The sequence below is a fragment of the Schistocerca serialis genome, chromosome 5, assembly GCF_023864345.2.
Source record: "Schistocerca serialis cubense isolate TAMUIC-IGC-003099 chromosome 5, iqSchSeri2.2, whole genome shotgun sequence".
In the NCBI taxonomy this organism is placed as follows: Eukaryota; Metazoa; Arthropoda; class Insecta; order Orthoptera; family Acrididae; genus Schistocerca; species Schistocerca serialis.
Genome location: NC_064642.1, coordinates 327,416,252 through 327,430,570, shown reverse-complemented (window position 1 = coordinate 327,430,570; position 14,319 = coordinate 327,416,252). Strand labels below are relative to the sequence as shown.

General features: G+C 44.4%; 1 protein-coding gene across 1 annotated transcript in view; it reads right to left on the bottom strand.

Moving 5' to 3' along the window:
• Positions 1-14,319, bottom strand: part of LOC126480873 (glutamate receptor 1-like) — a 377,262-nt gene that overhangs the window by 89,816 nt on the left and 273,127 nt on the right. The window contains exon 7 of the mRNA XM_050104251.1: positions 8,069-8,233. Within this exon, the coding sequence (XP_049960208.1) occupies positions 8,069-8,233 (165 nt within the window). The remainder of the gene's footprint in view (positions 1-8,068; positions 8,234-14,319) is intronic.

The following is a 14,319-nucleotide window of genomic DNA, read 5'->3' as shown; positions in this document are numbered from 1 at the left end:
TACATACTGTAAATAAACAAAATATTCGCTACTGGGCAGCAGAAGAGAGTCAGTAACTTCACCAAAGACCACTTCACAGCCGTTGTGTGACAGTTTGGTGACAACCTTGCAGTTTAGTCTCTTTAATCTACGAAACAACCAACCAACAGTTTGGTACGAAGTTGCTGAACTAGGTGTCTGCAGTCGGGCTTTTTTCGAAGAAGCTATCGTAATGGTAACGATTAATTTAAATTGCTACTGTCGTATGACGGAAACCCAAGTTAAACCAGTTTGTTGCCGGCCGCTGTGGTCGAGCGGTTCTAGGCGCTTCAGTCCGGAACCGGGCTGCTGCTACGGTCGCAGGTTCGAATCCTGCCTCGGGCACGGATGTGTGTGCTGTCCTTAGGTTAGTTAGGTTTATGTAGTTGTAAGTCAGGGGACTGAAGACCTCAGATGTTGAGTCCAATAGTGCTTAGAACAATTTTTTTGAAACCAGTTTGTTGGACACCATTTGAGAGAAGTCTAGTTCCAACAATATGGAGCCACAACTCACATTTTCGGCGTTCTCTACAAATTTCGAGGGCGTTGTTACTTGGACTACTTCTGTCCCCGTGAGGAGACATCGCCTTGCCCACGAAGTCACGGGATTTATCACTTTGTGATTTATTTTTTTCTTTGGGGACACTTCAAAGCTCGAGTCTACAAACATCGTCCAACAACCCTGCAAGCAAGTAAGGAGGCACTCACCCAGGAAGTGGTTGCCATTCCACCGGAAGTAAATTGAAGAAGTATGGACAACTTCCCGGAAATGATTCATCGTTGTGTCAGCAATGGAGGACGCCATTTACCGAAGATAATTTTTAAAAGGAACTAATCTTAAATGACGTGGTATTTGTTTTTACAAATAAAAGTATATTCTCTGTATCTTTGTTTCTTTGTAACCACCTTTCTGCCGCATCCTGTTCGTCACGAGCTATCGACCGAGTACTACTCTTCCATTGTCAAGTGATGACTGACAGCCGCCTGTTTCTTTACTTTATTGTTATTTGAATTTCCCACTAGGGGGCGAAATGGCAGCGGATCAAAAAGTAAATTATTTCTTTAAAGTCATACATGCTGAACATCTTTTATGATTTTTAAAATGTTTTAGATGATTTTGTTCATCAGTTAAAATATAGTAAGTCACGGTGACATATGCTGCTTGTGTATGAAAATGATCGTGTTCGCAATTGTTATGGCATCGGTCTCAAGCAGACCTTCGTAGCTAACAAAGAAGTATGCAGGCCAGGCACCAACAAAATTCTACATTCGGGTACTAAAATAATTATGACGTAGCACGCTGCAATGCAGCACTTTGCAACTTTGGCCTACCTGCGCACCACTTCCCAAACACGTGAGACTCCTGGGTGTAGTCATTGATCTCCACCGTGATCTCCTGCCTTGCTGCAATGATTAATAAAGAAAGTCCGCAGTCGACATGGTACTGGACGGTCCCACGCTACAGGTCTCACACACGCCTTTCTGAGGAAGAAGTGGCCGCCTACAAGTACTCGTGTTGGTGCTGACCCCGCATTTCCGATAACATTGTATGATGAAGGTTGATGGGTATTTGTTGAACTGCTGGATGCAACTTAGCAGTTGTCGATGGGAAGGATGGAGGAGTGAGACAAACAGAATGATGGTGTGATGTGAGTCGTTGATGACTAGGAAGGTATACCTCGGTTCGGATTTCATCGTAGGGTGGAACGAGTTGGTTGAAATTCCAATGACGAAGGGTGTGTAAGGTATGGAGATACATGGAAGGTGGGATACGAATGCATTGGTTCTGGGTACGTCGACAGGTAGCTGGTAGGTAGGATGTTGCATGCTGGAATTAGGTCTTCCGGTTAATGTATTGGGTCTGAAGATACTCCAAGAAGAAAAGAGAGTATACCAATTGGATGAGTTAGTACGTCGTGTCGTTGCTGCCTTCATCCCTAACCGAGGGTTGTCCAGAAAGTAAGTTCCGATCGGTCGCGAAATGGAAACCACAGTGAAAACCAGAAATGTTTTATTTGCAACAGTTAGGTACACCTTCCACCTACTTCTCTACATAGTCGCCTCTCCAACTTCGAATTTTGTCATGATGTTGTATCAACTTTCCGATATCCTCGCCATAGAAAGCAGCCGCCTGTGCTTCCGGCCAGTTATCTACACTGGTCTGCAGCCCGTTGTCTATGGAAAAATTTTGTCTTCATAGCCAGTGGTTCTTGCGAGCAGAGATGAGACTCAGGGAGAGCCAATTACGGACTGTATTGTGGGTGACCAAACACTTCTCATCGAAACGCTGCAGGAGCGTCTTCATTGCCCCTGCAGTGTGCGGCCGAGAATTATCATGAAGAAGGAACTGCTCGACAGTTGTGTTATGTGGGCTGCATGACACAGGCGAAATCTCTAACCAGGCCTTCATACTTTGCGGGAGACGCTATTACGTACGCATCTTTACGTGCTCACTGTTTACTCAAAACTGAAAAGAGCGACGCGACACGATCGACGGGCATGCTAGAGATACTGCCCAACACATCTGTGCAAAGCTTTACCGGATTTTCCCAGTGGTTTCCATTTCGCGACCGATCGGAACTTACTTTCTGGACAACCCGCGTATAACCTTGGTACTGGCTACGACGACACCAGTGCTCGATCCATCGCCGAATGAAGCAATCGTTCCGTCCCGTGTCTGGCACGCTGTCTGTATCCACTAGATGCACGGGTTTCATACTGTGCCCAGCTGCTAACCGCCGTCCTTGTTGATGCGTTATCAGATATTTCGATATCTATAGCTTCTTTAATTACACTATCCGAGTAATCGCTAGTCTTCGCGTAAGTAAAGAACTCCTCTCCTGCACCAGGCTGTTCTCCTAGGAGTGGCACTTGAACTCACCGCCCTCTGTCATTTATTGGATATACACTCCTGGAAATGGAAAAAAGAACACATTGACACCGGTGTGTCAGACCCACCATACTTGCTCCGGACACTGCGAGAGGGCTGTACAAACAATGATCACACGCACGGCACAGCGGACACACCAGGAACCGCGGTGTTGGCCGTCGAATGGCGCTAGCTGCGCAGCATTTGTGCGCCGCCGCCGTCAGTGTCAGCCAGTTTGCCGTGGCATACGGAGCTCCATCGCAGTCTTTAACACTGGTAGCATGCCGCGACAGCGTGGACGTGAACCGTATGTGCAGTTGACGGACTTTGAGCGAGGGCGTATAGTGGGCATGCGGGAGGCCGGGTGGACGTACCGCCGAATTGCTCAACACGTGGGGCGTGAGGTCTCCACAGTACATCGATGTTGTCGCCAGTGGTCGGCGGAAGGTGCACGTGCCCGTCGACCTGGGACCGGACCGCAGCGACGCACGGATGCACGCCAAGACCGTAGGATCCTACGCAGTGCCGTAGGGGACCGCACCGCCACTTCCCAGCAAATTAGGGACACTGTTGCTCCGGGGGTATCGGCGAGGACCATTCGCAACCGTCTCCATGAAGCTGGGCTACGGTCCCGCACACCGTTAGGCCGTCTTCCGCTCACGCCCCAACATCGTGCAGCCCGCCTCCAGTGGTGTCGCGACAGGCGTGAATGGAGGGACGAATGGAGACGTGTCGTCTTCAGCGATGAGAGTCGCTTCTGCCTTGGTGCCAATGATGATCGTATGCGTGTTTGGCGCCGTGCAGGTGAGCGCCACAATCAGGACTGCATACGACCGAGGCACACAGGGCCAACACCCGGCATCATGGTGTGGGGAGCGATCTCCTACACTGGCCGTACACCACTGGTGATCGTCGAGGGGACACTGAATAGTGCACGGTACATCCAAACCGTCGTCGAACCCATCGTTCTACCATTCCTAGACCGGCAAGGGAACTTGCTGTTCCAACAGGACAATGCACGTCCGCATGTATCCCGTGCCACCCAACGTGCTCTAGAAGGTGTAAGTCAACTACCCTGGCCAGCAAGATCTCCGGATCTGTCCCCCATTGAGCATGTTTGGGACTGGATGAAGCGTCGTCTCACGCGGTCTGCACGTCCAGCACGAACGCTGGTCCAACTGAGGCGCCAGGTGGAAATGGCATGGCAAGCCGTTCCACAGGACTACATCCAGCATCTCTACGATCGTCTCCATGGGAGAATAGCAGCCTGCATTGCTGCGAAAGGTGGATATACACTGTACTAGTGCCGACATTGTGCATGCTCTGTTGCCTGTGTCTATGTGCCTGTGGTTCTGTCAGTGTGATCATGTGATGTATCTGACCCCAGGAATGTGTCAATAAAGTTTCCCCTTCCTGGGACAATGAATTCACGGTGTTCTTATTTCAATTTCCAGGAGTGTACTCCAATCTCTGCCTTTGTTTAGAGTTTTTACTCACTACAGATCTCAAACGCTAAGGCTCTTCCTTGCCGGCATTCCCACAGTCCATTATTGACTTTCATAAGTGCTATTATCCGAATGTGCATTCACGGAAAATACTTTCTCAAATTAAGGCCAATGCTAGCTAGGTACCAGTACATTTATCTTGGCCCTGCGAATGATGCCCTCTTCGGCTGTGCCAGTCTGCTTTTTATGTCCTCTTTGCTTCGTCCGTCATGAGGTATTTTCCTTTCAAGGGAGCAGTATGCCTTCACTTCATCTACTTCGCGGTCCCCAGTTTTGATGGTATACTTCGTAAATCTCGTTTCTGCTACGCTTCATTACTTTCGTCTTTCTTCGGTTTACTGTCAATCCGTAATATGTCCCAAGTAGACTGTTCATTCCATTCAATAGGTCCTTACTCACTTTCACTGAGGATAGCAATGTCATCAGCAAATCTTATGATTAATATCCTTTCACCCCGAATTTTAATTCCACTCAAGAACCTTTCTTTTATTTCCATTTCTGCTTCTTCGATGTGTAGATTGAACAACAAGAGCGAAAGACTACAACCACGTCTTATATGCTTTCTAATCCGAGCACTGCATTCTGAGTTGACCCTCTTGGTTCTGTACATATTTTACAGTACACGTCTTTCCTGTAGCTTACACCTATTTGTCTGAGAATTTCGAACATCTTACACCACCTTGCATTGTCGGGCGCTTTTTATAACTCGACAAATCTTATCCCATCTTGATTTTTCTTAATCTTTGGTCCATTATGAAGGGCAACTTCAAAGTTCTCAATTTTCTTTTCCATTATTATGTATTTAATTTTCGTTAGCATCTAGGGTGCATGATAACAAGTTTGTTTGTGTGGCCGTTTTGAACCTGATTGCAAAAGTATTGGCACCGATGTGCCCTTGCTATCTTCGGAATTGCGTCGATGAAATGTTTCCGAAAGATTGGTGATATGCCTCCAGACTGATGAATGCTAAAAAGCAACTTGAATAGTCATACGGCAAACCAATTTTCAATGAAGCGTGGGAAGCCTTCACTGTGCTTGGCGATGATCTAGTTAAGAAGCTCGCATCAGCGTTCGGAAGGCAATACAGTCCTCCACGACTCGCCAAACAATAACCGATACATGTTCAACAGGAAATTTGCCTCATTCTGGGAAGTGAATGACGATCGGTTGCAATCAGTTGTGTTTTAACACTTCTAATTCGGCTGAAGCTGATACGCCACTCGCCAGGATCCGAGAAACGGGCTGGAGGGTAAAACTCAATTACGCCGATATCAGTTCCCGCGCAACACCCGACGCGGCGCTTACAGTGAACAAAATAAAAGCGATTACGATGCGTTCGAAGAATTATATTGTCAATTTTCAAGGTTTTCATTTGCGAGTGGAACATGGTAATGGGGATGAAATAATACTATGAAGCAATCTCTGCCACATTCTACATAGTTGCTAGCGAACTTTTTGGCTATGTGTACACGCAGATTCATCGCCTCATTACCCTTTCTTTAAGGCGCGCAAACTACACTAAGAAAAAATGCCATGGGACACCCCCTATAATTGTGTCACCCCTCCTTTACCCCAAGGCAGTGCAGCACCTCGACATGGCATGGATTCAAGAAGTTGCTGGAAGTCTCCTGCAGAAATAGTGATCCATGCTGTCCCTATAGCTGTCCGTAACTGTGACAGTGTTGCCGGTGCGGGATTTTGTGCACAAACTGACCTCTCGATTATGTCCCTTAAATGATCGGCAGGATCCATGGTGGCCGGTCTGGGTGGTCAAGTACTTTCCTCCAACTGTCCAAAATATTCTTCAAATCAGTCGCGAAGAGATGTGGCCCGTGATATGGTTCACTGTCGCCCATAAAAATTCCGTCATTGTTTGGCATCATGAAGTCCATGAAAGGCTACAAATGGTCTCAAAGCAGTCGAACGTAACCATTTGCAGCCCATGATGAGTTCAGTTGGTCTAGAGGAGCAATTCCGTGCAAAGCCAAATAACACCATTGTCGATCCACCATCAGTTGACACAGTGCTTGTTGACAATTCTGGTCCATGGCTTCTTGGGGTGTGCGCCACACTCAAACTCAACCATCGGCTCTTACTAATTGATATCGGGACTCATCTGACTAGGCCACGGTTTTCCAGTCGGCTAGGATCGCGAAACAAGAAGAGGCGCTGCAGTCGATGTCGTGCTGTTAGCAAAAGACACTCGCGTCGATCGTCTGCTGCCATATCCCATTAAAACCGAATTTCGCTACACTGTTTTAAGCGATACGTTCGTCATGCGTCCCATATGGATTTCCGCGGCTATTTCACGCAATGTTCCGTGTCTGGTAGCACTGAAAACTCTACACAAACTCCGCTGCTCTCGGTCGTAAACTGATGGCCGCCGCTGAATGCCTTGTCCGTAGTGAGAGGTGATGTCTGAAACTTGGTATTTTCGGCACACTCTTGACTCTGCGGATTCCGGAATACTGAATTCCCTAACGATTTCCGAAATGGAATATCTCATGCGTCTAGCTCCAACTACTATTCGGTGTTCAAAATCTTTTAATTCCCGACGTGCTGTCATAATCACGTCGGAAACTTTTCACATGAGTCACCTGAGGTCAAATATAGTTCTGCCAATGCACTGCTCTTTTATACCTCGTGTACGCGACACTACCGCCATCTATCGCTATAACATAATTTTTGTAACATCAGTATATAATGAATAATAAATCCTGCACTGTATTTCTGCAACTGTGTTAATACTTGTACCTTCTGGCTCGAATTGATCAAGGGCGATGAGGTAGTTCTGAATCATATTGTTACTTACAAGTCGCCTTTTTTCCTTGTATCTTTATGGGGTCGGAAAGTTAATTTTTGGATATGGCTCGATGCTCATCCTGTCACAAACCCTTCCAGCCTGCTTCCCCCTCCCCAGTGGGTGGTTCTATGATGTTTTGGAGTGGTTTTCCTACCGCTACTTGGGGTCACTCATTCAAGGTACCTGGAACACGAAACATGATGCTTATTTCAACCTTCTCGGTGACCAAGTATTTCTCTGTCTTCTACATTTTCATGGTGAGGACACTGTGTCGTCTTCCAAAACGACAACAGCCATTTTCAGGGCTCCAGAGATAGAGATACGTTCCTTGATGAACACGTATAACGTATACACAAAATCACGTCAGGAAGTGGTCGCTAAATCGTACAGTCTAAGTTCCATATAAAGTATCTGGCATTATTTGTAGCAGCTAGTGAAAAGCAACAATGAACACCTTCCCAATTTTGTTGTTTTGCCGTATCTAATTGTTAATCAATGACACATCCGAAGAAACTTGTGATTCTCTTCCTCTCCGAAATGATGCATTAGCAAGATTGGACGCTGTGTCACTTCTTATTAACTTGATGCCCCCCTGGCGTGACAAACTTGTTTTCTTTGTGTGTTTTTTAGACCACTTACGAGTTAAAAACCGCAGTAAACTACTCAACAGGCGACAGCAGCATCATCTGCCCAATATATCATCCAGCTGCATATCAATGTACTCCTGTCAAGAGGTTCGTCTATCTGGTAACGAACATCGTTATTGAATACACAAATGTCTATTGAGGGCCATAGATTCACCATGTTATATCTACAGCCACTACACTGATTGTAGACGATGTTGATAACTCAAGAACACTGTGGAGTACTCACCGATATAGAGTCACGACTTGTTCTTGCAGTTGTGCCGAGGTCCACCTTCCTCCAGCTGTCCAGGAAGTCGCGCACGTTCTGCCTGGTGTTGTCCACGATTCGGAAACCCGTGATGTTGATCGCGCCGTACTCCGTCACTTCGGTCTCCCACCGGTCGTCCATAATCTGCGAAACAGCCGGAGAGGTGATACTCAAGTACGCTGCTTTGTTTTGAGTAATCCTAAACCGGCTGCCATTCACTCGTAAGAACACAGAAACTGCTATCCCGCACCTTAAGACGAGATAACGAGTTATATAATAGGCATCGCCATTGTTACCAAATTTTCTTGCTGTCTCTCATCCACTTTTAACTACCTCCTGATTGTCATTGTTACCTCTGAAATTCTTCCAATCTATATATTCCTTCTATTAGCACGCAAGTAAATGACATTATATGCGTTGTCTTGACCTTATGGTGGATGCATCGAAACTTCCAGACGTAGGATTTTTATAACTGGTATGATTAACGCTTATTGTGCAGATTAACATTCATCTCCGTTAGTTTTCAATAAACTGACGCAGCAATCATCACTGTACATATGGCGTCAAGTACGGCAAATGGTTCTCTCTGGACCAAGAAATATTCTGCGGTGCGTATGGCTCCTTTCCGCTCATTGTCGCTTATTTTCAGACGTATGTTGGGCCCCCAAATTTCTTGATCGGTTGCTTAGAAAATCGATTTCTCGTTTACTTATAGCAACATCGCTCTTGGAGGGGTTGTGTCTGAGTTTTCTCTTCATCTCAGCCGTGCCACAAGTGATGTACAATAAATTGTTGCGTATCATGTAATGGACAAAAGAGCGGTGCAACCAAGTGTGAAGAATTTTCCTCCCGTTTGCATTAAATCTGTGTCTCAATTTCTTAAAATACTGCGTCATATGGAGTAACTAACTGCATGATTATGTAGTGGCATTAGAAATAGTAATATACATATATGTCATAAAATCAAGTGGTCCTTCTATAGCAAACACATGGTACGTTTTCACTTTGCAGACTGCTTCACTCGGCGTGGTATTATGGTTGGGCCACGAGACATCTGCTGTCAGAGGGGCGGGGGCCACGGGTAAGAGAAAAGTGACTTGTGCACACAAGTCCATGCGGCGACCGTAAGCCGTCTCACTATTAGTGTAGTAAGTGGGTGATGGCGCTTCATACAGTACAGCCCAGTCAACGAAGGAAAATTAGAGGAAAAATATGCGTAGTCGCTAATTCTTATACAGTGGTAGGAGGGGGATGTGAGCTTGGAGGAGTAGAGGAGTATAAAAGTAAAAGTTTACGTTTTTCTTTAATAACTCGAAAACCGCGACCTCTAGCGCAAATGTTTCCCAGTGTAAAATTAAATTACAATAAATTTCCTAAAAGTAAGGTTCTATTATTTTTTTCTCTAGGACTAATAGTTTCCACGTTGCAGGGGATAGAAAACCGCATATTTTAAAATAAATGGTGTTTTAATGGTATCCAATTTATGTGTATAGTTAAATAACGTGGATTAAGAACAAATACTAAATGCTTGTACCACATCTAAATACAGTAGAACCGCATTAAGGAATAAATTGAGTTCTGGGGATTTAAAATAGTAGCAAGGCAGGGGATGGACGGTAGAAGCACCAGGGAAGGTAGCTCACCAGATTGTGGTTATACACTTCCCTCTTTCGGAAAATGCAAAATGAAGAGCAATCAGGCCATTCCCCATTCTTTCCACCGTAGTAAATCACCAAATGAACATACAGGGTGTTTCACAAAGTTCTATCAACCCTTCCGCATCTCGACTTATGAATCATTGACGGCGGAGTGTGCAGGTATGCCATGTGGTTGGGATTTCCCACAAAGTGTGTTAATGTTCCATGATGTACAGATATGAATTACTGATAACACTAAAGCATGAAACGCGTGTGAACAAAATCTATGTAAGTCTCCGCTGGGGAAATTCTTACGAGGAGAACACGGCAAGTGCCATAACTCGATTTCCCAGAAACGTCGGTCAGTGGAAGAGGGGTCAAAATAAGAGAACACGTCTCGGCTTATCGGTAGAAATCCGACAGTCTCTGAGAAAACGACCGACAAAGTTTTCGACGTACTTTATGTGCCTTATAGCGAGCCAGAAGTTCAGCCGCAGTGGTGGCAATGTGTCTAGCGTCGCGGCTTCATACTTTTGCGTTCAATGTTCAAGAGCTGATTATTTATTTTAACTTTCCATTTATCTACCCATATCCGTAGGAGATTAGTACATGAATTTTTTGTAATTTATATTGAAATTACGCTGTTCTTATTCGTTTCCTAATTGTACGTCTGGTGCATAAATAAAAAAACAAAGAATTAACGAGAAAAAATATTGACATTGTTTTCGATGAGATTACTGTAGTATATCTTGATTCATAATGAATTTAAAGTGGCAGTTTTCGGTAAAGTGATCGGTTTTGCGAGGTTCGCCGCCAAATTATTGCACGCGCCTATATTTAGACGTTTCTTTCCCGAGTGAGATTCATTCGAAGAAATATCACTGTGGCAAACCTGCCTTCACGCGATGCTCGTGGTGCTCTGGACTTCTATGTTTCGAATGTTTCAGCGATGGGTGTAATCCTACGGAATGAACCAAATCTTCCTAAACAATAAACATCAAAATAAAATATAAACATTAACCTAAGGATTTATATAAGAATGAAACACAATAAGAGTATGAGAATTTAATAAACTGAAACTCTTGAAAATACCATACATGCATATATTATATAATAAGTGTACGACACTTATTCTAATTTCAAAATTAATACAATACCCTCGTATCCCCTTACTTGATAAGAAACGTTCGGACATTGGTAGATAAATTAAAAAAAATAAAAATAAAAACAGTAACCGCGTTTCGAGCATTGGGTGCAGAAGTAATAGAGCACACTCCTAGCCACTGCACCACCATTTCAACAGAATTTATCATGCGCTAAGAGGCATTTAAATTACGTCAGCAACTCTGACAGTCGTTTTCTCAGAAACAGTCGGATATCTACAGTAAAACCGAGACACATGTCCGCTTATTTTGACCTATCCTCCTCTGAGTGAAGTTTCTGAGAAATCGGGTTATGGTAGTTGACGTTCAAATGGCTCTGAGCACTATGGGGCGTAAGTTCTAAGGTCATCAGTCCCCTAGAACTTAGAACCACTTAAACCTAACTAACCTAAGGACATCACACACATCCGTGCCCGAGGCAGGATTCGAACCTGCGACCACAGCGGTCGCGAGGTTCCAAACTGTAGCGCCTAGAACCGCTCAGCCACCCAGGTAGTTGACGTGTTCTCCTCGTTGGTAGTTCTGTACGGTAGTTGTAGCGTTCTTCCAGGAAAGGCAACTTCCCGTACAATGAGTGCACCTTACGTTTCAGTTTACAGATTTACCCAGCATTTCCTGTCCATTTGTCTCATGTGAACAAACAAAATAGCTTCACTGAGCTCGTGTTTGTATAATGGAGATATTTTCAGTTTATTAGTTTGCACTTGGTAAACGGGCTATTATGTAAAAAGCTCAACATTTGGGGCTGTCAGCTGCGTACCGCACTGATGAGCCTGCCCCAAATGTAACATGCTGTCAATAGGTAGCCGACAGTACCGACTTCATTGTCTCCATTATCAATGGGTGGAATACTTTTCGCAGCTGGAGAATATCAAACGCATCACCCCAGCCCAAACTCTCCCAACATCTGAAGATCCCCAGAGGCTTCAACTGACGTAGGTCACCTAGCTCTTACGCAACTTAAGACATTTCACCTCAAGGCAGGCAATGCATCACAGCAAATTTATGTTCTAGATTTAAACATGATCAGTCCCATTCCGTCACACATATTGACGCTCATATTTTTTTTCTTCGTAGTGTTCTACGTTTCTGACATGGGAGCTTTTGACCGTAGCTGTTTTTACGCCTTAAAACAAAAGCAAAACAAAACCCACTGTGGGTGTGCGGTAAGCGGCTTCAATCAGTGCAGCCCTCCTGTACCACTGACACTAGTTAGCGAATGGAAGAGGCTCTTGCAGTCCACCAGTAGCACTATTAATGGTGAAAGGTGTGCAGTAGCTTACTGGTCATTCATTAACTCACCAACAAGTGACTACAAGAAGGCTACATAGTCTTACAACACGCTGTCAACGATAGACAGCAACAAGATACCACATTTAACAGTCCAGCCTCTTTCCCATCAACAGTAGATAGGTCACCGCCAACATCATACTTACAAAATAAGCACTTGTCAGCCACTGATTGCAGAACCGTATTTCACAGTGTGCAGAAATTTGCATAGATTTAGTCGACATGATTTTCTTGCATTATTATTATCAGCAATTCATATCTGTATTCGATGTACTGTTAATAAACTTTGTGGAAAAAATAAACAGCTCCTGGCAAGTCTGCGCACTGTCGCCAGCGAAACATAAGGCGAGCTGAGGAAGGATTGATATAACTTTGTGAAATGTTCTGTAACTGCTTTCTGTGATGTAGTGCCGTTGAACGACTGGGGAACTGCTAGTTCACTCTTCATTTTTCAGACGTATGGAGGAGAGACAACCTACTTTCCCTTACGCTTCTAACCTTAACCCCCCACCCTTTTGCAAACCCAGAAAAAAATTTATCTCTTAATGTGGTTTTAATGCACTTAAATGTGGTACACGTATTTAATATTTCTTCTTAACCCATTTTATGTAACAGTAGACGTCAGTTTTATACCATTGGAACAGTACTTTTAATATTTTGAAATTTTTCCGTCCTCTGCAACGCGGAAACTTTTAATTCTAGAGACAACGTGATTTTCGAGATGTTGTTGTTGTGGTCTTCAGTCCTGAGACTGGTTTGATGCAGCTCTCCATGCTCCTCTACCCTTTGCAAGCTTCTTCATCTCCCAGTACCTACTGCAGATTACATCCTTCTGAATCTGCTTAGCGTATTCCTCTCTTGGTCTCCCTCTACGATTTTTACCCTCCACGCTGCCATCCAGCACTAAATTGGTGATTCCTTGATGCCTCAGAACATGTCCTACCAACCGATCCCTTCTTCTGGTCAAGTTGTGCCACAATCTCCTCTTCTCCCCAATTCTATTCAATACCTACTCATTAGGTATGTGATCTACCCATCTAATCTTCAGCATTCTTCTGTAGCACCACATTTCGAAAGCTTCTATTCTCTTCTTGTCCAAACTATTTATCGTCCATGTTTCACTTCCATACATGGCTACACTCCATACAAATACTCTACATTTTATATCCTCGCTACTTCGACCATCATCAGTTATTTTGCTCCCCAACATTCCATTATCCTTGTTTTGCTTTTGTTGATGTTCATCTTATACCCTCCTTTCATGACACTGTCCATTCCATTCAACTGCTCTTTCGAGTCCTTTGCTGTCTCTGACAGAATTACAATGTCATCGGCGAACCTCAACGTTTTTATTTCTTCTCCATGGATTTTAATACCTACTCCGAACTTTTCATTTGTTTCCTTTACTGCTTGCTCAATATACAGATTGAATAGCATCGGAGATAGGCTACAACCTTGTCTCACTCCCTTCCCCACCACTGCTTCCCTTTCATGTCCCTCGACTCTTATAACTGCCATCTGCTTTCTGTACAAATTGTAAATAGCCTTTCGCTCCCTGTATTTTACCCCTGCCACCTTCAGAATTTGAAAGAGAGTATTCCAGTCAACACTGGCAAAAGCTTTCTCTAAGTCTACAAATGCTAGCAACGTAGGTTGGCCTTTCCTTAATCTAGATTCTAAGATAAGTCGTAGGGTCAGTATTGCCTCACGTGTTCCAACATTTCTACGGAATCCAAACTGATCTTTCCCGATGTCGGCTTCTACAAGTTTTTCCATTCGTCTGTAGAGAATTCGCGTTACTATTTTGCAGCTGTGACTTATTAAACTGATAGTTCGGTAATTTTCACATCTATTCACACCTGCTTTCTTTGGGATTGGAATTATTATATTCTTCTTGAAGTCTGAGGGAATTTCGCCTGTCTCATACATCTTGTGCACCAGATGGTAGAGTTTTGTCAGGACTGGCTCTCCCAAGGCTGTCAGTAGTTCTAATGGAATGTTGCCTTGTTTCGACTTAGGTCTTTCAGTGCTCTGTCAAACTCTTCACGCAGTATGATATCTCCCAGTTCATCTGCATCTACCTCCTCGTCATTCCTCAAAGCTACACATTCTTCTTCTACTGTATTTCTTTCCCCCATTT